Below are 26,911 nucleotides of genomic sequence, written 5' to 3'. Positions count from 1 at the left end.
CAGACATCTAAGGATGAAATGAGATATTCCTGTATTATAAAATGATTAAACTCATACAAGTCGTTCACACAGACCTAATCCGTTTATAATCCGCACAGCTCAATCTAACACTAAAAATTAACCCAAGTATATGCAATTGCGACATCGTAACACCATAAGTGTACTCGTCCTTCGATCGTGAGATTATGAACTGATTATTGTGACAGATGTTTACATGACGTCAAAAAGTCAGCTAAATGTAAATGGTGCCTCTGTATTTTTTTGCGTTGATGTTACTGATATACTGGTTCAGTTTGTGAGTATTCTCTGAAGGGATCTCTAAACGCTATGTAAATAAATCTTGGCATATCATGATGTAGGATACTCTTTATGCCGGTCAATCATCGTCATGCGGTTAAACGTTAGCATTACGAAATACAGAGATCAGTTTGTGTGAATACTTATCTTTCGTCTATTTCGACTACCAAGTAGATTGATTTGTAAGATATATTTCGGTTGGACATGGTACGGAGGCATAGTAAGTTGATTCTCTGGAATGGCAATACTTGAGGGATACTACGGATGACACAAGATGACGTGATGTCAGATGGTACTGTGTATAGGCAACCATTAACACATACCATCATCTTGGTTGCATTAAAACTAAGTACGGATTTGATAATGTAATAAGATCATTGTAATAGGACCCATCTACGCTATCGCACAAAATGCTAACATAAAATTTACGTGTATTTTTTCTGACTATTCCAGGCAACGGCACGATAGATTTCCCAGAGTTCCTGACGATGATGGCGCGCAAGATGAAAGACACGGACAGCGAGGAGGAGATCCGCGAGGCTTTCCGCGTATTCGACAAGGACGGCAACGGGTTCATATCGGCCGCGGAGCTGCGCCACGTCATGACCAACCTCGGCGAGAAACTCACCGACGAGGAGGTCGACGAGATGATCCGCGAAGCAGACATCGACGGCGACGGCCAGGTCAATTACGAGGGTAAGTTGCCGCACTCAGCACACGAACAATGTTCACGTGAGATAGGCTCAGCGTTCAGGTTTACAGGAGCATTTGTAGCACTAGAATCGATGATTGCGAATTTGGATTCTATTAACTGTGTAGGCAATGTTTTACGGTGATTTAAAGTTATCGTAACATAATTATGGGAGAATCATTGGAATGTTTTAGACGGTGCTACTGAAATATCTTGCTAGTTCTATAGTATACTCTCAGATGTTTTGGGGTTGACAAGTCCAAAACCTTGGAATAAATTGAGATTACTAGTCTAACAATTAATGAACTGTAAATATATTTGTATATTTTGTTGATAAAGCTGCAGTGAAATAATGTAATTCATGTTTTTTAAACAGTTTTTTTAGCATATCCGATACTCCGTGGTCCGTAACATGATCTACATTTTGTATATTTGCAATTAACATTAATCGTTTCAAAATTACAATAATCAACCATATTAATGGCCCGTGTGTGTCACGATTGATACATTCATGTCATTGGTCATTTTTAGAATTCAGTGACTTTGTTTACTATCGTGTCGCGATGTATGTATGTACGGATAAGACGATAATATACCAAACGGAGATCATATCACAGATAAAATAAAAGTGATGACCATTAATTTTTTACCCTTAAATGGTAAGGTACCCATAATGTTATGTACTTTAGAAGTCTGTAATGATTCTCCCAAACCTCGGTATATAATATATAGATTATAATAAACTTGTTCATATTTTCCGTGAATCTCTAATAATGTTTAGTAATTGCTGCAGAGCATTTTGTAAACCTGAACCTGACGCAATCGGCTCGATGTTTTTTCCTAGTGTACGCAGTACAAGAGGTGGCCAAATGTGACATGGTACTTAGTTTTTATCATTACACAAAGATAAGATTGTGTCCAGCGGTCCGGACTGGTTCGATTACGTCAATTTGTAACATACAAGGTGTCGCAGTACCTACTGGATACGAACTAAATACTGTATCCGAATTAGCTCCGCGTATAATAAATGCATTAAATCAAGATGTAAATTTATTTATCCCAACATGTATGGGAAATAAATTTATTTCATTTAGATTTAGTATAACACTATGGTGTTGACTACACGAACACAATACCACCCTCTTGTGTCAATAATGCTATATGTACAAACGACGAACCTACACCGTCCCCGGCCCTGGCCCCGCATGTACAGATGTCATCACACGCTAACACGGTTGGGATTTGCTTGCGTCCAAAAATCACGAGGATTCCTCCTCATAAAAATGTTTAATAGTACTCAATGTTTACATTACTCTTGATTTACGAACACCGTGATTTTATAATGAAAGCATTGTTGCCAATTTATATATGTTCCCACGCTGACACGTTAGAACTGTTGCCATACACGAAATGAATTTAATGGGGATATTCGCTTATAACAATCCCCTGTGCAGCATTGTAGACACGTCGGCAATTAGATTAGATATGTTTTGTATGTTGAGCTTATACAAGTACAATAGTTGGTCAGCGCTCGTTATATGTTGATGATTATGTAGTATGTATATATTAAGAAGTGACTCCATCGATATTATATCACGTTGTGTACCTAACGATCGCCAAACACAACACGTTTCGCCGTGGTCCGCACCGTGATCCGTGGCGAAACGTGAATTTTTGGTTATTGAACCCCGATTGCGCAATGAGTCACAGTAACGTGACCGGCGATTAGACATTGCTTGGTAAGTTGGACGCCTGCTGCCCCGCTCTGCATGGATTCAGTGTTATGTTACGAGTATGATGAAAAACTGCGCTTGGGCGGTCGCCAGCTGGCGTCACGTGGCGGTGAGCGTTACACAAACAAACGTGGGGTGTCCAGCGCGAGCGGACCTCGTCCGCAGTCGTGTACGCTCGCCGTCTGCAGCCCCGCGCCTCTGCACCAGGGATGCCAACCGCTCATATACCAGTTCGCCCTTTGGTACGAGGTCCAAGTTTATACGAGATTTTGGTCTATGAATGTCGGTCAAAGTATTATAATGTCCAAAGTTGGAGGCTCAAACTCAGAGGGAAATTATGAGATTTCTTGATTTCTTCTTACGACGATAAGTGTTTGGCAACCCTGGCTCGTGCGGACGGGGCGAGGTGCAGGTGCACGCGCCGGCTGGTGTGTGTGTGTATGCTGTATCATCCGACCGAGCGTTCTCTCTCTTGCAGACTTCCATGCCCTCGCCCAAATCATATTCGCTCGCGGGGACGGCAGCCGCTAGCGCGCGGTCCGCCGCCACACTTGTGATATTAGTACCGTAACTAACAATAAGAAAAGACTCTACGATAACGCTGTGATCTCGAAACGATTTCCCTTAGTAGTGTGTAGCAAAGTGCCCAACCGACGGCCTACGTACGTGGAGCGCGGTCCGACAATAGGTACATGAGAAGTGTTAATATGAATGGTTTGCTGCTCGTTATTAACTGTACTCCTCCTCGTACCTTGGATATGTTAGCTGCTCCCGCCACACCCCGCCACCCCCCGTCACCCCTCGTCACCCCTCACCTCACACTCTGGGATCTCACCACTTGACTATCGATTGTGTCTCTGTTTCCCTCGCCCCGGCTATCGGGCGAATGCAACCGCGTGGATGCGGCGTTGCACCCGCCCGAGCCGCCGGTTTGCCGTCTCTATACCGCCTGTGTATTGGTGCATGTATCTAATATTTGTATAGCAACTTTTCTTTTAGAAATACCACCTGGCGATCCCTCCCGGCGCGACCCGCGCGTCGCTCGCTTGCCGCACACTTTGTTCTTGCGGACGCGGAACAAAGCAGCATCCGTCCGTGTACTGTTACCGTAAACGAGCAGCAACCAAACAAACAGACGTCAGCGCACGTACCGTTGTTTATATGAGCGGACCATATAGGCTTGTCGCACTGGCATACGGCGGGGCGCATTCATAACTATATGGCATTGTTTAAATGTAACCGATATCCAGAGGGTGGTATTTCACATAATCCCTTTGTAGTGGCATGACAAGGTAAATTTCTTGTCGGTTTAATTGTTGTTCGTTGTACCACCGAGCATACGGCTCGCCTTGTACTGCTGATGCGAGTCGGCCGCAGGCGTATGCTCGGCGCCCGGGCCCCGTGCCCGCCTTTCTAATAGCGGTTATTACATCTTTATTAGTGCATCTAAATTCGTGTCGGTCACTTTTTTCGTTGTGTTAATATATATGTGTTAACATTTTATCTTAGACATGTTATGCAAGGGTTTATGTGAAACAGTTTCTTGTACATCTTATATATTTTGCGTGTGATAATGATGATGGTGCGCGTTAATGACGCAATTTTTTTTTTCTTTCCAGAATTCGTCACCATGATGACGTCGAAGTGAGCCGCCGGCTAGTGTGTGTGTAAAAAGCAGAGAATTTAAATATACATTTTGTTTCATGACACACAATATTACCATCGTATTGGACCTGCATTTCTCTAGTGTTTTGCGATAAATTAAATATTGTCATCGTTTCAGTTTATATGATGTATGTAATTGTATGGCGGGCGGCGGCGGGGGGCGCGCCTCCCCCCGCGGCCCCTCGTTTAGTCTTAAAATATTCCGTTAATTTTACTATGTAAGAAAAACTTTTAACTGTAGCGGTACAAATGGAAACGAATAGGTGTGCAATCGCAATGTGATGGTTATAAGTGTCGGATTCGTGTCGGCTCATAATTTATATTTGTGTATATTACTGTACTGCGCGCCTGTGCTGTGTGTGTGCGCACGCGCTGCCAGCGTCCGCACCTTTCCGATATACATTTTAATGTAAATTTTTTTCAAGTATGAGATATTTATAAAGTACGTGAATGATAAAAATTTGAAAAATCCCAAAAAAATTAAGGTGTAGAGTGGTGATTGTCCGTGGCGTGGTAGTGGACTCGAGCTGGTGGTCACCCCACACAGGCTCGACCCCCTACTTCGTGTACACCAGCGGTCACCACCGATGTTTCAATCTGACTCGGCAAGCGAATAAATTAGATTTATCGATACTGTAATGCATCAATTGTATCTGTAAATTACTTGGTAACTATATTTCTATTGTTGGTGAAACTAATACTATCGTAATGAAAGTATTCCGCTCTGTTACTATCTTAACACATTTGAACTCATTCTGTTATTAAATTTTACAAAAGACATACTGAAAATAAATGTTTCTTCATTTTTAGGTCAATAAGTATCGGTGTTTCATTTAGTCCCGTTGTTTAGGTTTAGTTTCGCCGCTACCCTGCACGCCACCACTCGTTCGCCGCCGGGAGCCGTCTCTCTCTCTATCTCACTCCCGCACTCTCTATCTCTATTCGGCTAGACTATCCGCTAACGGTTACTTTGTTATTTATTTGTAATAGGTACTTAATGTAATAATAAATACATGCCATAAGATAATATGTTTATTTAATGTAAACCTTTATATATAAATACAAACAGTCATATTGACTGGATATGTAATTACATTGCATGTAAATTAATGGTTAAGAGCAATATTGATCTATTAAGTTGCAACAGTAGGTGCATGTTGTATACTATCATAATTTTGTGTGGGTAAAGAATCGCAAGATTTTACTCTCACTAAAAGGTCAATATTTTTATAAAAATTGCAAAGGAAGTGCCATAGATCATGCATGTTTTATACTGTCATAATTTTATGTGAGTAAAGAATCACTAGATTTTACTCTCACTTAAAGGTCAATATTTTCATGAAAATTGCAAAGTGCCATAGATCCTACTATTGTCTGTCTTCGTAAACGGCAATTTACAACAGTGGTTTCCAGGCAGAACTACGTAGAAATAACCAATACATTAATAGCAATGGGGTACACATTACTAACAATCCATTTCCCCCAATAGGGATACATTGACCTAAGTTTGTGGGTAAGCTACCCAACTCCTTTTCTTAGACATATGAGGGGTATGCAATATGAAGCGGGGAGGGATCACGTGACCTCTATATAAAATGTGATCCATAGATTAGGAAGCTATGCATGAATTTGATAGGATATTATTTGAGATACATCTAATATTCATATAGTATCCAAGTATAGAACATAGGCTGGTAATAATTTAATATATGTGTACGAGCTAGCATCGTACATTATTTCGCAACATTAACATTTTATTTTACATTTCAAATTTCATTAAATCGGTTCGGTCCTTCGAGCCGGATCAATGTTCGGGTTGTACCGAAACTATAAAGATTCTGATAGGTAAAACTGATAAATGATACTGATAGAAACTTGATTAAAACTGTATATTGAAACTTAACTATAACTGATTAATGATTGTAATGAGTACGCGCGGCGTCCTTGATGACCGAATGCGAACTGATTTAGTGAAATGTGAAATGTAAAATAAAATGTTAATGTTGCGAAATAATGTACGATGCTAGCTCGTACAATATGACTAATATTTATACAGTACTAGCTGTTCCCGCGATTACGTCCGCATGGAATTTAACTTTGTTTTTCTAAAATAAAAGTATCCTAAGTTACTCCTTGTTACATCAGCTAACTGCCAAAAAAAGTCCCGCCATGTCAGAGATCAGCCGGAACAAACATACAGACAGACAAAAATTCTAAAAAATATTTTGGTGCATGTACCGTATTTATATTCGTATGCATGTAGTAAAAAACTGTTATTTCAATATTACAAACAGACACTCCAATTTTATTTATATGTATAGATAAAAACATGAGGTAGTTTTTTATGTATGATAATGGATTGATGCACTCACAGGCGGAGCACCAGTGGAGGATGATAAGATGAGGATAAGGTCAGGTCAGTTAGCCCATTCTGATAAATTCACCAGGTTGATCTCCTCGCCGCCATCGTGATAAATTACAATGGTTTCCAGCGGGAACCGTGTGGAGGTCAACCTGATATGGTACATTGCCAGTAATGGGGTCATAAGTCCACATTACTAACAATTCCCTTTCCTCCAACATGAGGTGGTAGACCACACAATAAATGAATAGGCACAAGGAATAACAAGGTTAAAGTAGAAATCGCAAAATTTAAGAAATCTCAATCTCTCTAGGTATTACATGAAAAGCATTATACAGTTCCAGAGGATCCACGTACATTCATAGGAATGTAATGAATGTAGGTATAAACCTATTAGAAAAAAACTAGACAAAAAAATTTTTTCTTTGTCGCTGTCGGCTAACAGTAAATAACCGCATTTTATCAATATAATTAACGGTAGCTAACGGGTTTTGTAGAAAGAAAATAGAAATTTATTGTCAATCAATAACTATACTACGGATATAGTGTGTGCAATATTGTCGAGTGAGCCAGTATCGGGAGAAAGCTTGAAGGTGATGGTCAGTCGTCGGTGGTGGGTGGTGCCGCGAGCAGGCGGAGCGCCAGTGCGAGCGCGCGCGCGGGCCGGCCGGCCGCCCGCCGCGGCTGCAGGTAGGGCGCCGCCCCCGGGCCCGGGCCCGCCGCCGCCGCCTCCACGCCGCGCGTGTCCACGTGCACCCACTCGCAGCACACGAACCGCTGCTCACACATACATACATACATATTATTATACAACATAGTCAATTATTTAGTCACCAATTAAGACGTTGGAATATCCGCTCGGTTGTATTTATGAACATACTACCTGTGCCCGTGGTTTTATTCGCGTGAAATTTATAGCCTATATGTTATTCTGATATATACGCTAAATATATCATATAGTAAAGTTTTAAGATGTTATTCTGGTGTATAAGTTATATCACTGTAAAGTTTCTTCAAAATCAGTTCCTTAGTTTTTGCGTGAAAGAGTAACAAACATCCATTCATATTAACCAATTTTCGTGTTTATAATATTAGTAAAATAATAATAACACTCTCAAGACAATTCACACAGCGCCATCTAGACCCAAGTTAAACTAGCTAAAGCTTGTGTTATAAGTACAAGATAACTGATACAAATACATAGATATATTTTTTTCGTAAAAACATACATATTATACATAGAAAGCATCCAGACCGATACAAACAATCATACAATTGTTTGTGCCGTGCGAAGAATCGAACCTGCGACCATCGGATTGTAACCTCTTAGGCTATCGAATTTCGCATAATGTGCAAACAAACAAGTCCTCTGCGTACATATTAATGGAACATAATATAAGCTAGGGGTAAAAGTGCACGGTAAAATAAAAAAAAACAATCTAGTCTCCATACAAAATCCATTATACACAGCCAAAAGTCCTCTGTGTATGAGTATCTACCATCATTACGTAGTATAAAACAAAGTCGCTATCGCTGTCTGTCCGTCACTAAGTATGCTTAAATCTTTAAAACTACGCAACCGATTTTGATGCATTTTTTTTAATAGAGTGATTCAAGAGGAAAATTTATATATATAATACATGTACACCGGGGCGAGTATCTAGTAATTAATGCATTACAAAAATGCAAATGTATGATAAACAAAAAAATCTACAATCCATACAAAAGCCGTTCTGTGCAGGCAGGCATACAAATAACATACCCTGAGAAATGCTGCGCCGAGACAGGGTGTCGCTTTCCCGGAACCTTTATTTCTCAAATCAACTGATGGGTCATCTGAAAAAGTACATTCAGAATTAGTATGCTGGTGTTTGACAAAGTGGAACAGTAGGCTAGACTGATTGGTCTACCTCAATCACTGTTTACACAAACATTTACAATCAGCCGCTTCCCCTGCCACTCGCGCTGCCGGAAATATTGCGTAAACACACGCTTCCACTCGCGTACGAAAAACCGACAATCGAGGGAGCGCCGGGCAGCGAAAGTGATAGCGCTAATGGCATGGGAAGTATCATGTTTACACTCTCGCGCTGCGCACTTCCCTGCCCACTCGGGCTGAGTGTAAATTGGGCATTAGGACTAGCGGGGAGGTTATTTCACCACAGTAACATTATGTATGATGTGATGAGGTGTGGTGACATAATATATTAGCTAACAGCATGTAGGTAGTGAATATACAGGTGAAATAATTGTACTATTTATTGTACATTAGTAAGTTTATTTGGTAGTGTGCTACATGGCTTATTAGTAACGCGGAGTCGGGACGTAGACTGATTTACACTGAACTTAAATCTATGTTAGTGGAGACGTGAACTAATGGAAGGCTCTCAAGTGTTGACAGAAATATAATAAGGCACAAGACTATGCAGTTTATCGAAATTCTTTTTGTGACTAGTCTCAACTGAATCGGCAAAGAGGCAGAAGATATACAGATTGTATTTATAGGAAGTTGTGATTAATTCTTTCATTCATAATTTAAGAGCTACGCTGTTGTCGGTTGGGCTCTTGTGATTAATTAGGAGAAAATTTAAAGAGATCAATATTCTCACTGCAACTTCAAAGTATATATACACAAACTTTGATTTATTTCTCAAAAATAGTGATTTCGAGAACCTTAACCCTAGATACAAATACAAACCTGCAGAACCCAAATATAATTTAGATTTAGAAGTTAATGTCTTATGGTAATGGGCATTCAATTTTACAATATAACCAAAAGATATTTTGGATCTACCTTTTAATGACTTAAAAAAAATAACAATACTCAATAAAGCTTTACTCCTTTTATAATTATTTGTCAGATGAAGTTGAATGGCGACAGTTGTTTTATACAAAGAAAAGGTATATGAAACTCGTGAAAAAATCTGATGAAATCGCCACGATCGCCGACCGATCTACTTCATTCATCTTATCACACTCCACTGGTTTCCCGCCAGCGTATGCTGTTAGAAAAGGTGGCTGCACCATTCCATTATGATCCACCCTTACTTCCTTACTCCTTCCTAATATTATAAATGCCAAAGTAACTCTATCTGTCTGTATGTACGTCTCGCTTTCACGTCAAAAACAACTGAACCAATTTAAATGAAATTTGGTACACAGATAGACTCTGAGAAAGGACATTGGCTACTTTTTAATACGAAAAAAGGGTTGTAAGGGGATGAAAGATTGTATGGACGATTCTTCACTTTTTAGAAGCTTAAAACTTATTTTTAAGGTTCTTGATTAAATATAAATAAATATTACATTCAAAGTTTGTAAAAATTTTACCCTTAAGTTGGTTAAATAAAGTAGAGGACAAAATTCGTCATTTTTGAAGCTAGACGTTTGAAACTTATTTTTTAGGCTGTTGATTGAATTGTACGGAAATTTGTATCCTCATTTTTGAAGCTAAAACGATGAAACTTTTTTATTAGGCCTTTATTGGGTTAGGTGATTAAATATTTTTTCATTACTTACGCGAACGAAGTCGCGGGTACAGCTAGTTAAAAATATATTTTAGTATTGGACATGAAGGTGCGCAGTACCTGTGAGCTGTCGGTGGTAGTAGTCCCACAGCGGCATCCGCCACGGACGATCCCCGGACAGAGCCCCCGCCTCCCGCACCGTACGCCACGCCGCCTCGCAGTTCGTGAAGCAGCCATACGCCCCGCCGCCAGTCGCCAGCGCCATGCCCTCTGTGCAACACCCACACATCAACTAGCGCCGTGCCCTCTGTGCACCACCCACGCATCAACTAGCGCCGTGCCCTCTGTGCACCACCCACGCATCAACTACCGCCGTGCCCTCTGTGCACCACCCACGCATCAACTACCGCCGTGCCCTCTGTGCACCACCCACGCATCAACTACCGCCGTGCCCTCTGTGCACCACCCACGCATCAACTACCGCCGTGCCCTCTGTGCACCACCCACGCATCAACTGGCGCCGTGCCCTCTGTGCACCACCCACGCATCAACTGGCGCCGTGCCCTCTGTGCACCACCCACGCATCAACTGGCGCCGTGCCCTCTGTGCACCACCCACGCATCAACTGGCGCCGTGCCCTCTGTGCACCACCCACGCATCAACTAGCGCCGTGCCCTCTGTGCACCACCCACGCATCAACTGGCGCCGTGCCCTCTGTGTACCACCCACGCATCAACTGGCGCCGTGCCCTCTGTGTACCACCCACGCATCAACTGGCGCCGTGCCCTCTGTGCACCACCCACGCATCAACTGGCGCCGTGCCCTCTGTGCACCACCCACGCATCAACTGGCGCCGTGCCCTCTGTGCACCACCCACGCATCAACCAGCGCCGTGCCCTCTGTGCACCACCCACGCATCAACTAGCGCCGTGCCCTCTGTGCACCACCCACGCATCAACTAGCGCCGTGCCCTCTGTGCACCACCCACACATCAACTAGCGCCGTGCCCTCTGTGCACCACCCACGCATCAACTGGCGCCGTGCCCTCTGTGTACCACCCACGCATCAACTGGCGCCGTGCCCTCTGTGCACCACCCACGCATCAACTGGCGCCGTGCCCTCTGTGCACCACCCACGCATCAACTGGCGCCGTGCCCTCTGTGCACCACCCACGCATCAACTAGCGCCGTGCCCTCTGTGCACCACCCACGCAGCAACTAGCGCCGTGCCCTCTGTTCACCACTGTAGCGTTACACATGTGATGAAATGACACTACTTATTTTATTTGTTTTCTGCGGTATCTAGGTAGTATACCTACAGGTGTAATAATTGAACTACATTATTAAGTTTATGTTTATTTAATAGTGTCTTACATGGCTTATTAGGACACGTACACTCAACACGGAGTCGTAACGTGGACTGGCTTTACACAGAACTTAATCTAAGTTATGTGGAAACAAATGGAAGGGTGCCGAATACCGACAGAAATATTATATTATAAGTGGAGGCCCATTATGAATACTGCACTCCCTCTATTTTGAAATCGGTTTTAATGTTCTCTGTTATTATATGGCCTCGTATATATTAATCCGTTATCTATATGTATGTATATATATAACTCAAAGGTGACTGACATAGTGATCTATCAACGCACATCCCAAACCACTAGACGGATCGGGCTGAAATTTGGCATGCAGGTAGATGTTATGACGTAGGCATCCGCTAAGAAGGGATTTTGATTAATTCTACCCCCAAGGGGATAAAAGAGGGGATGAAACTTTGTCAATTTTAAATCGATCGAGCCGAGACTTTGCATGCATAAAGCTACTATGACGTGGGCATCCCCTAAGAAAGGATTTCGATAAATTTCTCCCTTAAGGGGATAAATTAACGCGAGCGAAGCCGCGGGCAAAAGCTAGTGATAGTATATGTCTCTAAGTACCCGGTAGTTTCTAGTTAGTATTTTATAGATAAGAGGTGTTTATACAGCTACTAACTGGTGAGGGTTGCGACATCTATAACTAGCGAGGGTCTGTACAGCGCCTGTCCGTACACCAGCGCGTCTGCCAGCATCAGGTGCCCCTCGTTGTCCGTATCCTCGATCTGCATACACCATACAATTATAATTCAAAATATCTTTATTCATATAAGTATATCAAAGGAGTAAAACTCTATAACCTCTTATTTAGCTGTTTAACCAGTTGGTTGTATATTTAATATTTTTTCTATTTGAGTATTTAATTGAATTAGTGCTAATTGGTAGTTTGTATTCACACTTCAACTTAAAATGTAAACTAACAATAAAATTATTTAAAAGAGCAACACGCAAGTTTCTTGCTCGTTCTTCTTGTGATGAGACAGCTTTCGAGCGAGCGGTGGATTAAAAAAAATGTAATGACTATTCAAAAGTGCTTCAATGTAAGTTTATTTGAATAAATGATTTTCTATTCTATTCTATATGTTTACATAGTATAAAACAATGTCGCCGCTGCTGTTGTTATATCATTAAAATTACACAACGGATTTTAATGCAATTTCAGCAACAGATAGAGTGATTTTCAAAAGGAAGGTGTATGTGTATAGATGCGTTTTATAGTGCAGAACAAGCCAAGAAATTCAAAATTTTGTAATGGATCCGAACGAAGCCGCGACGGATCGCTAGTAAACTATAAGTGTGCGAAGTTTCATGTACAAAGGGATACAAATATTTTGCTTGACTTTTTAATATATCTATACATATAAATAAAATTGGAGTGTCTGTTTGTAAAATTGAAATAACCGTTTTTACTACATGCATATGAATATAAATACGGTGAAAATAATTTTTTTTACAATTTTTCGTCTGTCTGTCTGTGTATTCCGGCTAATCTCTGAAATGGCTAGACTGATTTTGACGGGACTTTTATTGGCAGGTAGCTAATGTAATAAGGAGTAACTTAGGCTACTTTTATTTTAGAAAAAATCTCTAATTAAGTTTTATGTTAAATTCCACGCAGACGAAGTCGCTGGCGCAGCTAGTAGTTAATATAGTAGGAAAGGGAATGATATCAGACCTGTATATGGACGCCGTTGAGAGCCTGCACAACATCTCCCACTTTCATACACTGGCCGCTGACCATGTTCTCACACAGCGGGATCACAGCCACCACATTCAGGGGCACCTGAATATCCACCATCATTCAATTTTTTTTGTACAAGTAATAGAAATAAATAGAATATACTTAGCGTTATGCAGAAGATAAAAAAATTAATAATAATAAAAATCTCACTGAACACATTTAAAATAATAGACGTCATCTATCTGAATTGTGCTCAGATTATCATTATTATTATATTATTATTTTGAGATCGAGTCTGTATTTCTGTCTGTAAATCATAGGTATCTAAATATATATAACTCAAAGGTGACTGACTGACTGAATAGTGCTATCAACGCACAGCCCAAACCACTGGACGGATCGGATTGAAATTTGGCATGCAGGTAGATGTTATGACGTATGACGGTATGAGAAAGGATTTTGATTAGTACCCCTTGGGGGATAAAATAAGGGATGAAAATTTATATGAAACTTTGTCAATGTTAAACCGATCTGGTTGAGACTTTGCATGCATAAAGCTACTATGACGTAGGCATCCCCTAAGAAAGGATTTTGATAAGTTCCACCCCTAAGGGGATAAAATAGGGGATGAAAGTATATATAAATCTTCTTAGATTTTCGACTGATTGAACTGAAATTAAAAATTGGAGCTATTATGATGAAGACGTTCGCTTAAATAGGATTTTGATAAATTCAACCCCCATAGGGATAAAATAGGGGATGATGCAGGATGTAAATGTATTAGTTTGAACCTATCAGTACCTAATGGAACGAATAAATTAAGACGAACAAAATAATTTTTAGTTCTTTAGGCTACTTTTATTTTAGACAAATAAAGTCGCGGGAAAATCTATTTATTAAATGATAGTGTACCTTGAGTTTAGCGAGGATACGTATAGCTGCGAGCGTGGCAGCAGCGCCCGCCATGCTGGTGCGACTCTCCGCCATGTCGCTACCACGACGCAGGCACAGACCGCCGCTGTACACGAGTCGGGTGAGACATGGCAGTACGATCACACGGTATGTAATAAATTACATTTACAATAATAATAAATGCTTTATTACAGCTCCCAACCTTTTTTAGTGTTATGCCAATTAAATTTATTACCTTTTTAGCTATACATTTATATATATAAATAAAATTGGAATAATGTCTAGTAAGACTGTTGTGTAATATTGCAATTTAAATATACATCTGTCGACCAACAACATTTTTACTACATGCATATGAATATAAATACGGTACATATACTGAAATAATATTTTTTACAATTTTTGTCTGTCTGTCTGTTCCGGCTAATCTCTGTAATGGCTGGACCGATTCTGACGGCACTTTTTTTGGCAGGTAAATGATGTAACAAGGAGTAACTTAGGTTACTTTTATTTTAGAAAATAAAGTTAAATTCCACGCGGGCGAATTCGCGGGAACAGCTAGTATAGCAATAAGATCATATATTCACAGGATCATCAGTAAACATGACTAACAATTATTATTTATTTATTTATTTCAGGCAACTAGGTTCGTATCATAAATACTTTTAGACATATGTATGTTATATGTGTTATATATGTGGGTAGATTAAGTTATTGAGGGATGGCTGCTTATACTCTTTATTGGAATATTTTTTTTAGTGGACGATAATGGAACTGGGACGCCGCGTCCCGCGCCTCCACAGTATGGTACCTGTACGCTACCTGTCGCAGGTGAGGCCGGTCGCGGCGAGCAGCACGGGTGGTGCGGAGGGCGCGGCGCCGTGGTAGCGGCACTCGAGCAGCAGCGGGCCGGCCGCGGAGCCCCGCGACACGGCCCGCAGCGCCCGCAGCCCCTGCGCGCGCACCCACGCCGCGTCCCGCGCCTCCACGCGCACGCCCAGCGGACACAGCGTGCTCAGCGCCGCCTGCCGGAACCGGAGATCCAGTCAACGGACTATCCCTACACTTGGTGCCGCTACTCGGAGAGGAACTGAATCGTACTAAAAAATATCCTCATAAATACTTACCGCCGCTAGACCGATAGAAAAGTAATTCTGATTAAAAGAATATCCCCATGGGGATTCAATACCGCCCGACGGAGGGGACGTGAAAGAAACTAAATATATTCCTATAAGTATTCGGCACCATCTGCCGGAAATGAGGTGAATTGAAGGAGAAATATTCCTACAGTTGTTTAGCGCCGTCTACCAAAAGAGAGGTGAATCAAATGAAAAATATTCCTATAATTCCTAGAAGTGTTTAGCGAAGATGGGAGGTGAAATATAAATGTTCCTCTTGAATCACTCTATGTATTAAAAAAAACCGCTTCAAAATCAGTTGCATAGTTTTACATATTTAAGCATACATAGGGACAGACAGCGACAGCGACTTTGTTTTATACTAAGTTAATGATCTCCAGCAAAATATCTATATATAATCTATATATGATCTATATATATATATATATATATATACTATCAGACGCGTTTATAATGTTAGCAAAATTAGTGCTAGTTGATTGTTTGTATTCACACATATTAACTTAAAAATGTAAAGATACAACAACTATTTAAAAGAACAAAACGTAAGTTTGATTAGATAACTTTGCGTATAAGTAGATCGACAAATCCAAGACACAGCGAGAAAGTGGACCAACTTTTTGTTAACAAAAAAGCTAATGACAATTTAGATAATATCCATTTTATAGAGAGTGTGTCATTCCGATAGTAATATATATATGTTCAAAATCTACCCTGTAACATCGTAAGCAGTTTTTGATTATTATTTTAGATGTCAGTTCGTTCCCGCGCGTTCCAGAAGTGAATTAAAAAATTCCTGAGTAACAAACTGACGATACAGCCATGACGCCGGATCTATATATAGATCTATATATATATATATATATATATACTATCAGACCCGGCATTTGTGTTGTGAATTAAAATAATTTTAGAACTGTTTAAACCTATATGTAGAAAAAAGTTTTTGCAGCCTACTGTGAGTAATGTGATATAGGCATCTATCAAAATTTCTAAATTATAAACGATTTGACCTAAGAACGCATCCAGAAAGATATCACAATTTCTGTTTAAATTTGGAGTGGGAAAAATTCTTTCCCCAAGTTTGAGCAGTTGTATATATATACAATATCTGTTTAACATTTTGAGTAGGAGAGAGTTTTTCCCCAAGTTTGAATTGATAAGATATCACAATATCTGTTTAAGTTGACGGAAAATTTTCCCCAAGTTTGAGCAGTTGTTAAGATATCACAATATCTGTTTAAATTTGGAGTGGGAAAAATTCTTTCCCCAAGTTTGAGCAGTTGTTAAGATATCACAATATCTGTTTAAATTTGGAGTGGGAAAAATTTTTTCCCCAAGTTTGAGCAGTTGTAGGAAATCACTATCTGTAATTCCATGAAGATGAGCTCTCATATTCGTCCGTAATATTAAAATTTCAATTAAAAACGATTTAAGCATGATTTTATGATATCTGCTCGCGACAGGGAGTCTGTAGGAATCTCCAGCAAAATACAATAGTAATCCCGCCCATGCTCTACCCATCCATCCATACTTCCGCGTTTATAATGTTAGCAAAATTAGTGCTAGTTGGTTGTTTGTATTCACACATATTAACTTAAAAATGTAAAGATACAACAACTATTTAAAAGAACAAAAGTAAGTTTGATTAGAAAGTTTTGCGTATAAGTAGTAGATCGACAAATCCAAAACACAGCGAGAAAGCGGACCAACTTTTTGTTAACAAAAAAGCTAATGACAATAGAAGAGTAATGTATGAGAGAATGAGTAGTAATCTAATTGTTCAAAATCTATATATCTATATATATATATATATAGAGTCCGTTAGTTTCTGTTCCCGCGCGTTCCCTTACCTAGTACCAAACTGACCGTACAGCGGCCATGACGCGCGCGCATTTGTGTTGTGAATTAAAATAAATTAGAACTATAAACCTGAGATGTAAACTATCCTGATCTAGCGAAGATATCTTCGAGACCCAAGTCCAAATCCGCAAATTTGCTATCAGTCAGTCACGATGTATGGTACGTGACTGACCAGCAAATATATATATACATACTTTTTTCCCCAACATTTTGGTAGCAAACAATTTGGTCATGATCTTGATAGATGATTATAACCTGCGCCAAGTCGACGGGTGCCATCTTGTTGGCAGGCATGTCTGTGAGCCACCGCGCCCAGTTCTGCGCGCGCCCCCCCTCCGCGCCCTCCGCCCATATATATTGGCCAATTTAGAAACGACATACAACGATACACTTGGTCCGGTATGTTGGACGTAAACTCCTGAAACCTACAAAAGAGTATATTTTTTTATTTCAATACTAGTTACTCGCCCAGTCTTCGCACGGGTGTACATATACGGGTGTACAGGTGACTTGCTACACTAGTGAAGCCACTTGTCTCCATTACTAAAATCCTCGAATACCTATATATATTTCCAATTGAGAAACGAGTTAACGATCCACTTGGTGGTATATGGGAAGCGTAAGCTATATCCAGTAAACAGCACTACGGACTTCAAGTCATCAAATATTGTTGGGGTCCACAATGTTTTCTATTCCTGAAAACTAAGATATTTTGCATCCATACCCTATAATTTCACTGTCATATCTCATATACTAAAACATCTCTCACAAAGCAAGCTACTTGGTGGTAAGACAGACATACCTACGCGGATGACTTTATACAAAGTATACCTCCAGGAAGCGAGCTCGGCGGCTTCAGCAGCGGCGAGACAGGAGGCTGCAGGTTCCACTTGGATATGACCGATGCCACGTGCCTGCAGCTCGCGTACTCCAGCTCCGATACCCCAGCGGACATTCTCCTGTAACATGTCATGCCGCACTACGTCAAAAACGTCTCGTTGGTGTAGCGGTTTACTTCCTATGATCGCAGGTTCAATTTCTAACACGATACATAATTCTGTTCATGAGTATGATTGTTGTATCGGTCTGGATGTTTTCTATGTATATTATGTATGTATTTACAACAAACACTTAATTGCGATTATCGTAGGTTCGATTCCTCACATGATATTTGTATCGCTCTGTGTTTTCAATGTATATTACGTATGTATTTACAAAAACAATATATTTAAGTATATGTATCAGTTATCTCAGAGGTTCCCAACCTTTGGCATATTTTTCGGTTTTGGGTACACCCCCCATTCTTACCTGGTATTGATTTTTTGTAATTTTCTAACTGTAGTAAAGTTTAGTGTTAAAAACAAAGTAAAAACAACAAGATGACCGCTGTCGTAGACCCCTTGCAGTTTGTCATAGACCCCTGGGGGTAGATATATACTACTTTGACACTGAGTTATCTGGTACTCTTAACAGAAGCTCTGCATAAAAAAAACCTTATTTATTAATAAGTAACTGACACGACAGACTTCCTGTCTTAATTATGAATATTGAATACACAATTAACTTTTATAATGTTCTGTTCAATTTTCTTAGTTTTTTCTTTCATGAGAACCTTCTGCCAATAACAAACAACAAAAAAAGAATATCCAAAATCGGTCCAGCCGTTCACTCGTGATGCCATGGATACCATGAAGGCAACATGGATTTGCTTTTGTATATTTATACTATATTATAAAGCTGAAGAGTTTGTTTGTTTGTTTGAACGCGCTACTCTCAGGAACTACTGGTTCGAATTGGAATATTATTTTTGTGTTGGATAGTCCATTTGTCGAGGAAGGCTTCAAGCTATATAACATTACGCTACGACCAATAGAAGCGAAGCATCAGTGAAAAATGTTGCAAGAACGGGGAAAATAAAGATCGCGATAGTCTTTTTGATAACCACACGAACGAAGTCGCGGGCACAGCTAGTACAGGATATGTGTAGCTTACTTTCGTCTCATCCAATTCCTCTAGCTTATTGTAGCCCGGGTCTTTGGGTCCGAAACAAGTGATGGCAACTGCAGAGTATTCGGGTAGCAGATCTGTCACTGTGAAAGCCTTCCCTAACTTTAATTGACACGACAGTCTGCAATAGAAGAGTTAAATACTTGTATAAAACTCTGCAATGGATCATGATGAGAAGAGAAGCTGAGATGCCAGTAATAATATTTACTGAGCAAAGCCTATTACTCACTAAACGAGCGTGCATGGCAATAGTTGTTCATGCACGGGATTTTCATTTAATGTTAGACATAGACACCTATATAAATATACATTGTAAATAAACTGACTTTTTAAAAAAAAAGTAATTCAATTGAGTTTCTTGCCAGTTCTTCTCAAATACTGAACTGGACGGTAGGAAAAAAATATAATATAAAAAAATTAACGTTCATAAGCGGTTCAAATGTCCTACGAATAAATGATTTTTTAATGTGATAATCAGTATTTTTATGGATGATAATGAAATATAACCGTTTATAAAAGGATGATAAGATGAGCATGAGGTCATCAAGCCCATCTTGGTGCTGTTCAAACTGGTCTGCTCTAATCACTATGATGATTTTTTATTAATTGTTTAACCAGTTGGTTATGTATTCAATATTTTTTTCTTTTTGAGTATTTAATTGAATTAGTGCTAATCGGTGGTTTGTATTCACACACTTAAACTTAAATTGTAAGTAAGAATAAATTATTTAAAAGAGCAACACACAAGTTTCTTGCTTGTTCTTCTTGTGATGAGACAGCATTCCAGAATGAGGATGATTAAAAAAAAAAAAAATGTTATGACTATTCAAAAGTGCTTCAATGTAAGTTTATTTGAATAAATGATTTTCTATTCTATTCTATTCTATTCTTGGCATTGCCATTTGGCAATTTACCACGATAGTTTCCAGGGGGAACCGCGCTTGTTTGTTATTTAAATGACATAAAAAACAACTTGGAGTGTCATTTTATATTTCTGACTGACTGCGATAATGCAGAACACCTACAACAAACTAAATTACTCCAAGTAACGGCTGAATGGATTTAACTCTTTGTTAAATATACAGCTAAGACAGGAGTGAGCAACCGGTTTCATCAAAGGGCTAATTTAGATTTTGGCCGGCCCTACTTAAAGTATCTAACACTTATTAATAATTCACAAAATTTTAATTACGTATAATAAACATTGGAATAAAAAAAGTTAATATATCATATACATATTTTAATGCAAAATAAAAACACACTCAGACGCACCGCGTCTGTCAGGGGCTGTTCAAGTATTACGTAAGCAGATTTATCACAATTATTTATCCCCCATCCCCCGTTGTCAGCAAAAGTAAGCAAAGCTCTTACCCCCTCCACCCATGCTTACGTAAACATCTCTCAATTAATGTATTGTTTTTTTTAGCAAATACAATGTGAGGGTTTCCATTCGTGTAAAAAAGTAAATTACGACCGATGACGTAATCATCATACAGACTCCCCCACCCCCATGTCATCCAAAATAAGCAAAGAAAAAACCCCCCGCCCCCCTATAGTGCTTACGTAAAAACGGCCCCTCATAATAAACGGTTTCGATTTACTATCATTTTATTATAAGAATATATTGATGGGAGAAAGTCGAAAAAATTTATTCAATTTTAATAATGCTTAGCGGGCCGAAAAAATTTTCTAATGGGCCGAAAAAGGCCCGCGGCCCGCGAATTGCTCACCCCTGTTCTAAGAGATAGTTGTACTAGATTAGCTAGCTATACTAATAAAATAGATCATCATAATAAATATTACTTACTCATTTAAGTACTTGTTTAATTTCCCATCTGTTTTCTGATTGATCTCCTCAGCGGTTGGCGTTAGTTCGAACTTCTTTCCCACCTCGTACACGCCAACCACTAGACCTTTCTAGAATCAGAAAGTAATTCATGAATGTTTCTAAGCGATTCATAATTAAAAACAGCGAGCGGATTATCTTCTTTCTTTTCAATGGCAACTAAATGTACTTTCCCTAGAATGTTGAGACGACTTGAGCGGATCTGAATAATATTAGACAAAGATATCAGGAGGATAAAGGGCTATCTTTTAACTAAAAGAAAGTAAAACAAAGTTATTAACAAAGTAAAATAAAGTCATGAAATTTGTGTGTACCATAACAAGTATACAAAAAGAATAACCTCAAACAATTCACACAGCGCATTTAGTCCCAAACTACGCTGTTTGTTCAAAATCTACCCTGTAACATCGTAAGCACAGATTATTATATTAGAGTCCTTTAGTTTCTGTTCCCGCGCTTTCGCTTTCCTCTCCCTTGCCCAGTAACAAACGGACCGTACAGCGGCCTTGACGCGCGCGCGCATTTGTTGCGAATTAAAATAAATTAGAACTGTGAAACCTACTGTGAAACTGGAAAGCTAGCGAATATACCTTCGAGACCCTGAAGCCCAAGAAATCCGCAGAACCATACAGGTACGTGACAGACATAGTAAATTCCCTAACATTTTGTTAGCAGAGAGTAGTTTCCCAAACACTGTTATTAAACTATATTTTTTATTGAGGGGTATGGGCTATTGTCAGGTAATGTGGACCAATGATCCCATTGCCGGCAATGTACCAGTCAGGTTGAACTCCACACGGTTCCCCCTGGCAACCATAATGATAAATTCCTGGTGAATTTGTTACGATAACTGACCTGACCTCATACCCATCTTATCCTCCTCCACTGGTGCCCCGCCAGCGTAAACCGTTAGCGCAGGCGGGTGCTCCATTCCATTATCATACACTAAAAAAAACCTACATACATCTATTACACAGCCCTATTTCAAAGTTCGCTACATAGACCCGTCAGGGACAAGAATTGAAGGATATTCTTAGGAGCGTTGGTTTTTATCTCCTCAGGATAAAGTGTAAACTTTCCAAAGGAGATATTTTGTTTATGTATGAGCGGGCTACAATATTTATAAATATTTCTTATGTAAATAATTCGTTTTATTATAATACATATGATAATACATTAACAGTTTTGAAAAAGTAGGTGATTTAATAAAAGCAACAAACTCCCACGAAAGTCTGTTTTATGGAAATTGTCAACAAACTTTTGCCAGAAAAAAATTCAAATGTGACATAAAATAGTTTCTTTGTAAAAAAGCTTATTATAAAATTGAAGAATTTATAAATGATAATAATGTTTTTGTAGAAAATATCTAACTTAAAATTCATAGCGCTGACAATGTTATCTGATTGAACAGAGATTAAGTGCGTAGCGGTTTCTATGTTGATTGTCGCATGCCTAATCCTTGTTGTTAATTAAATATAAGTAAATCAGTATTTATTTAAAAGAGCAACACACAAGTTTCTTGATTATATTCTTCTTGTGATGAATCTGCATTCCGAATAAGCGGTAGAATAAAAAAAACTTGACTATTCAAAAGTGCTTATATTAAGTTTATTTGAATAAAGATTATTTCTATTTCTATTTCTAGTTATTGTAAGGATGCTGTTAATTACCTTGGATTCATCCAGCTTGTCATGTACCGTCGACTCTTCAGCCTCCGGGAGGTCCTGCTGTGTTGTTCCTGCACAGTACGATCTGTTCACTACTCTTACATAATTAAAACCATTTGACACAAATTTGATACCCGAAAATAATTTTGTAAAATACATTCTCACAAAAAATACTAAAAATATATACTGACAATAAAAATATAAAAAAAAATATTATTGTTATAGAAATTAAACCATCTAGATTGTGGATATGTTGGAATCGGTTTTTAATTGTAGAATGTATGAATTTGAATAAAATTGTGACTTCACTACATATGGTACTATTAGTACTATTATATAAAACAGTCGATGTCTCTGTCTGTCCGTTTCCATGTATGCTTAAATCTTTAATTTATGTATAACTAGCTGTTCCCGCAACTTATCCGCGTGAAATTTAACTTTATTTTACTAAAATAAAAGTAGTTTACTTTACTCTTTATTCCATTCTGCTTTTGTTAAAATTGTTTAAATAAAATATTTTTATTAACTAATGAGATAATTTTTAACATAAATGATATATAAATAATATTTTCCTCTAAAACAGACAACGATGAATAAATTAGTACCGAGCTGCAAGGATATAACTATCCATAACAAAAAAGAGTTTTTGACGACCAAATATTTAATAAGTCTGACGATATAAGAACCCTCTCTGGAATATTATTTAAAGAAAACTGCATGATCTTAGTTTCTTTTTCCGATGGAATATTAAAATAATAAATTGTTCCTCATGACATTTAGATTAATATACATATTGACATATACCTACATACAATAATTCATACATATAAACATGTCTATTTACGAGTTTTGTACGAGTATAACATGATATATGTTTACTATGTATCTATTGCTAAATTTATTATTATTATTATTATTAAAATAATGTAGACAGAGCTGCAGGATATATATATAAATATATAAACTTTATAATCAACTAGCTACCCACCCCGGGTGTGCTTATATCTATACATATATGCATATATACGTTTTTTACTACATGCATATGACTATAAATACGGTACATACACCAAAATAACATTATTTTAACAATTTTTGTCTGTCTGTTTGTTCCGGCAAATCTCTGGCTAATCTCTTCCGATTTTAACGGGACTTTTTTTGACAGATCAGCTACCTGCCAAAAAAAGTCCCGTCAAAATCGGTCCAGCCATTCCAGAGATTAGCCGGAACAAACAGACATATTATATATTGATCTATATAATTTAGGTTTTAGGCATACATGGTGTTGGATTACAATCCAGATTTGTATCGAACTACACACTCTAAAAAAATTCTTGTACAGATTGTAATCTATTTTGTGTGCTATTAATAAAATAAATAAATAACATTTAACAGTTTGCATGTACTCACCATAACAAACCAATGAATGACAAAACGCCTACTAACTTTAGATAGGCACAACATAAAAATAATGATAGGGACAATGACGGGCCACTGTCCCTTAAACAAACATCTGTACACAATAGGTGCTACAGACAGTCCCCTGTGTGGGGCTGCTTTGTAGCCGAGGAAACGGCTGCTCACGTAATCCTGGAGTGGTTACAGTGGCCACACAACGTAATCAAATCCACGGAAAGGTGAGGTCGCTCCGTGAAGCCTGCGAAGACACCAGAAGACTTCTGCGCTTCTGGGAGGAGCTTGGCTGGCCACTTCAGTAGTCTGGCTCTACACGCACAACAGCCCAAACGAGAAGCCAATTGCGGAAAATGGAGTCTAACCTACATTACATTACATTACTCACCAACTCCCCAACCAACCAACACCAACTCCCAGAGTCTGTAGTCAATTTGCCAGAAAAAAAATTCAAATGTGTCATAAAATAGTTTCTTTGCAAAAAAGCTTATTATAAAATTGAAGAATTCATAAATGATAATAATGTTTTTGTAGAAAATATATAACTTAAAATTCATAGCTCTGACAATGTTATCTGATTGAACAGAGATTAAGTGCGTAGCGGTTTCTATGTTGATTGTCGCATGCCTAATCCTTATTATTAATTAAATATAAGTAAACCAATATTTATTTAAAAGAGCAACACACAAGTTTCTTGCTTATTCTTCTTGTGATGAATCTGCATTCTGAATAAGCGGTAGAATAATAAAACTTGACTATTCAAAAGTGCTTATTATAAGTTTATTTGAATAAAGATTATTTCTATTTCTATTTCACCATAAAACATTTGAAAATGCCTTGAAAGAAATTTGATGACTGAACAACACATACTTACAATATGCAAAGGCTTTCTACATTTCGCCTAAATAATATAGTTAGGAGAATTGGTATTTCTCTATTTAATTTCAATGTGGCTTTAGAGATAGGCGGTACGGAGCCATAAAATAGAATAGAATAGAAAATCCTTTTTTTCCCTTTTCTCTTTCCATCTGCCATCAGTCTTATGGCTATAATCAGATATGTTGTAATTTTTTCTTAGAGAAAAAATCCTTTTATTCAAATAAACTCAATTTAAGCTGCTTTGAATAGAATAGTTTTTTTTAATCTACAGCCTATTCTGAAAACTGTGTGGTCCTCTTTATTAAACTGTTATATATAGAAATTTCATCATCATCATCATCATCACCTCAGCCCAAAAGACGTCCACTGCTATATAAATTAACCAACATTAAAGCTTATTGTTGTATAACAATAATTGTGTGTGTCTTTTATTATCACCCTCAATATAACTTTTAACAAAAAAGTCAAATATGTAGGGTACAAAAATATAATCATTCTATGTAAGCCTCAATACAAGCATTCATATTAAAAAACATGATTCTAAAATATAAATGTGTTTTAATCCATAATACTTATGCTTCTAAAACATATCAAAATTCTTGACTTGTTGTATAATATGGATTGCCATACTCAACCTTGAGTTTACCAAAATAAACAATACATATGATTTCTTATCTTTTATTACCAATATTAATTTTAAAACTAGTTGTTTTAGGAACATGTCTTATTGTTAAAGATATCCTAGCCTTTCTACTAACTGTTGATCCCTTCACATATTTCTCAGAGCACATGCTCAAATTAACTACAGAATCATCGAGTACATCCTCCTTTAACTCTTCGATACAATGTAAATATTTACTAAACAGACTATCTTGCAGAATGAGCAAGCTCCTCGGCTCTAAAAGTAATGAGAATATTGGAGTCACTTTACTTGTATCTTGCTGAGGTTCGAGAAACTTTAGAATGATGTGTGAACCAACGGATATTGTTGTGATAGTTGGGTAAAATAATGACCCGTCTAAATGTGGCATAATGCCTTGCCCTGGTAAATATTCATTAACTAAAACATGATTAGGTCGTTTCCCGCCCATTACGTCCAGTCTGTGTATATTTTCTAAGTAGTGATCAAGCCAGGTCGGTATTGTTTCTGCTATCATGCCATTACTGTGAGGTATGCCTCCCCAGTTCTGCAGCCGTCTATTTGAAAGTTGGGTCCACTTTGGTTTCGGTGCCGCATGCACATTTGATAGAATTGAACTCTCCTCGCTCGCTGATATATATTCCGATATATAGTAAGCCGTTGGATGTATCTACGAAAACAATTATATTGTTTTTAAACATACGTTTATTGCGGGAGACAATTTAATTCCAATTAAAATTAATATTACAGATGTCAGAAATGTCCATTTAGGCCTTCTGCTAGCCCAAAAATAAAAGGATGTATAAAAAAATAAAATAGTAAACATAACTTACGTTTTGAACTTGAAACTTTTTTATATCAGTGGACATTTCAACAAATCTTATCTACATAATGATAAAGAACTTGCATTAAAGGAAACAAACATTCGTAATGTAACCACTAACTTAAATCAGTTGAATAATAATAAAAACTTTTTAAAGTTATATAAACTAAAAAGTAATGCAAATAATTTTAAATTTATGATATAAAAGTGCTCGGATACGGATAAATAAATAATAAAATCAAACTGTCAAAGTCACATTACTTGTCATAATGACAGTTTAAAAACACAGTAAATAACCTGACACTAGATACTTAGTTGCCATATCCATTAGATGATTAGACAGTACCAAACACAGAACACCAATATCCTACCAAATATACAATTAGAGAAAAAATGTTTTAGGTACATATATAAATCTCCACATCATGTGGAGTAGTGGTTAGTCGTC

At 38.2% G+C, this 26,911-nt stretch overlaps 2 protein-coding genes and 1 pseudogene across 3 annotated transcripts in view; 1 reads left to right on the top strand and 2 right to left on the bottom strand.

Moving 5' to 3' along the window:
- The window catches only part of LOC131851142 (calmodulin), a 39,152-nt gene extending 33,947 nt beyond the window's left edge, over window positions 1-5,205 (top strand). For both annotated transcript variants that reach the window (XM_059201591.1, XM_059201590.1), the window contains exons 3-4: window positions 751-993; window positions 4,341-5,205. In XM_059201591.1, the coding sequence (XP_059057574.1) occupies window positions 751-993; window positions 4,341-4,369 (272 nt within the window). In that variant the 3' untranslated portion in view covers window positions 4,370-5,205. The remainder of the gene's footprint in view (window positions 1-750; window positions 994-4,340) is intronic.
- A 2,032-nt stretch (window positions 5,206-7,237) lies between these two features.
- On the bottom strand, window positions 7,238-23,143 carry LOC131850968 (cytosol aminopeptidase-like; annotated as a pseudogene).
- Window positions 23,144-25,664: 2,521 nt separating this feature from the next.
- LOC131851077 (alpha-ketoglutarate-dependent dioxygenase alkB homolog 6) lies at window positions 25,665-26,674 on the bottom strand. Its single transcript, XM_059201506.1, has 2 exons — window positions 26,474-26,674; window positions 25,665-26,310 (listed from the first exon to the last, which is right to left on the bottom strand). Exons 1-2 carry the CDS (start codon window positions 26,507-26,509, stop codon window positions 25,672-25,674), a joined length of 675 nt encoding a protein of 224 aa, XP_059057489.1. The 5' UTR covers window positions 26,510-26,674; the 3' UTR covers window positions 25,665-25,671.
- Between the last annotated feature and the right edge of the window lie 237 nt (window positions 26,675-26,911).

Source organism: Achroia grisella, unplaced genomic scaffold (assembly GCF_030625045.1).
Source record: "Achroia grisella isolate CSIRO2021 unplaced genomic scaffold, CSIRO_AGI_Agris_v1 utg780, whole genome shotgun sequence".
NCBI lineage: Eukaryota > Metazoa > Arthropoda > Insecta > Lepidoptera > Pyralidae > Achroia > Achroia grisella.
This window is presented reverse-complemented; position numbering and strand designations above follow the sequence as displayed.

Coding starts and splice junctions, on each gene's coding strand:
- LOC131851077 (XM_059201506.1), bottom strand. CDS start 26,509: ATGTCCACTGATATAAAAAAGTTTCAAGTTCAAAAC. Junction 26,311..26,473: donor AAAAGTTTCAAGTTCAAAAC/GTAAGTTATGTT, acceptor TTGTTTTCGTAG/ATACATCCAACGGCTTACTA.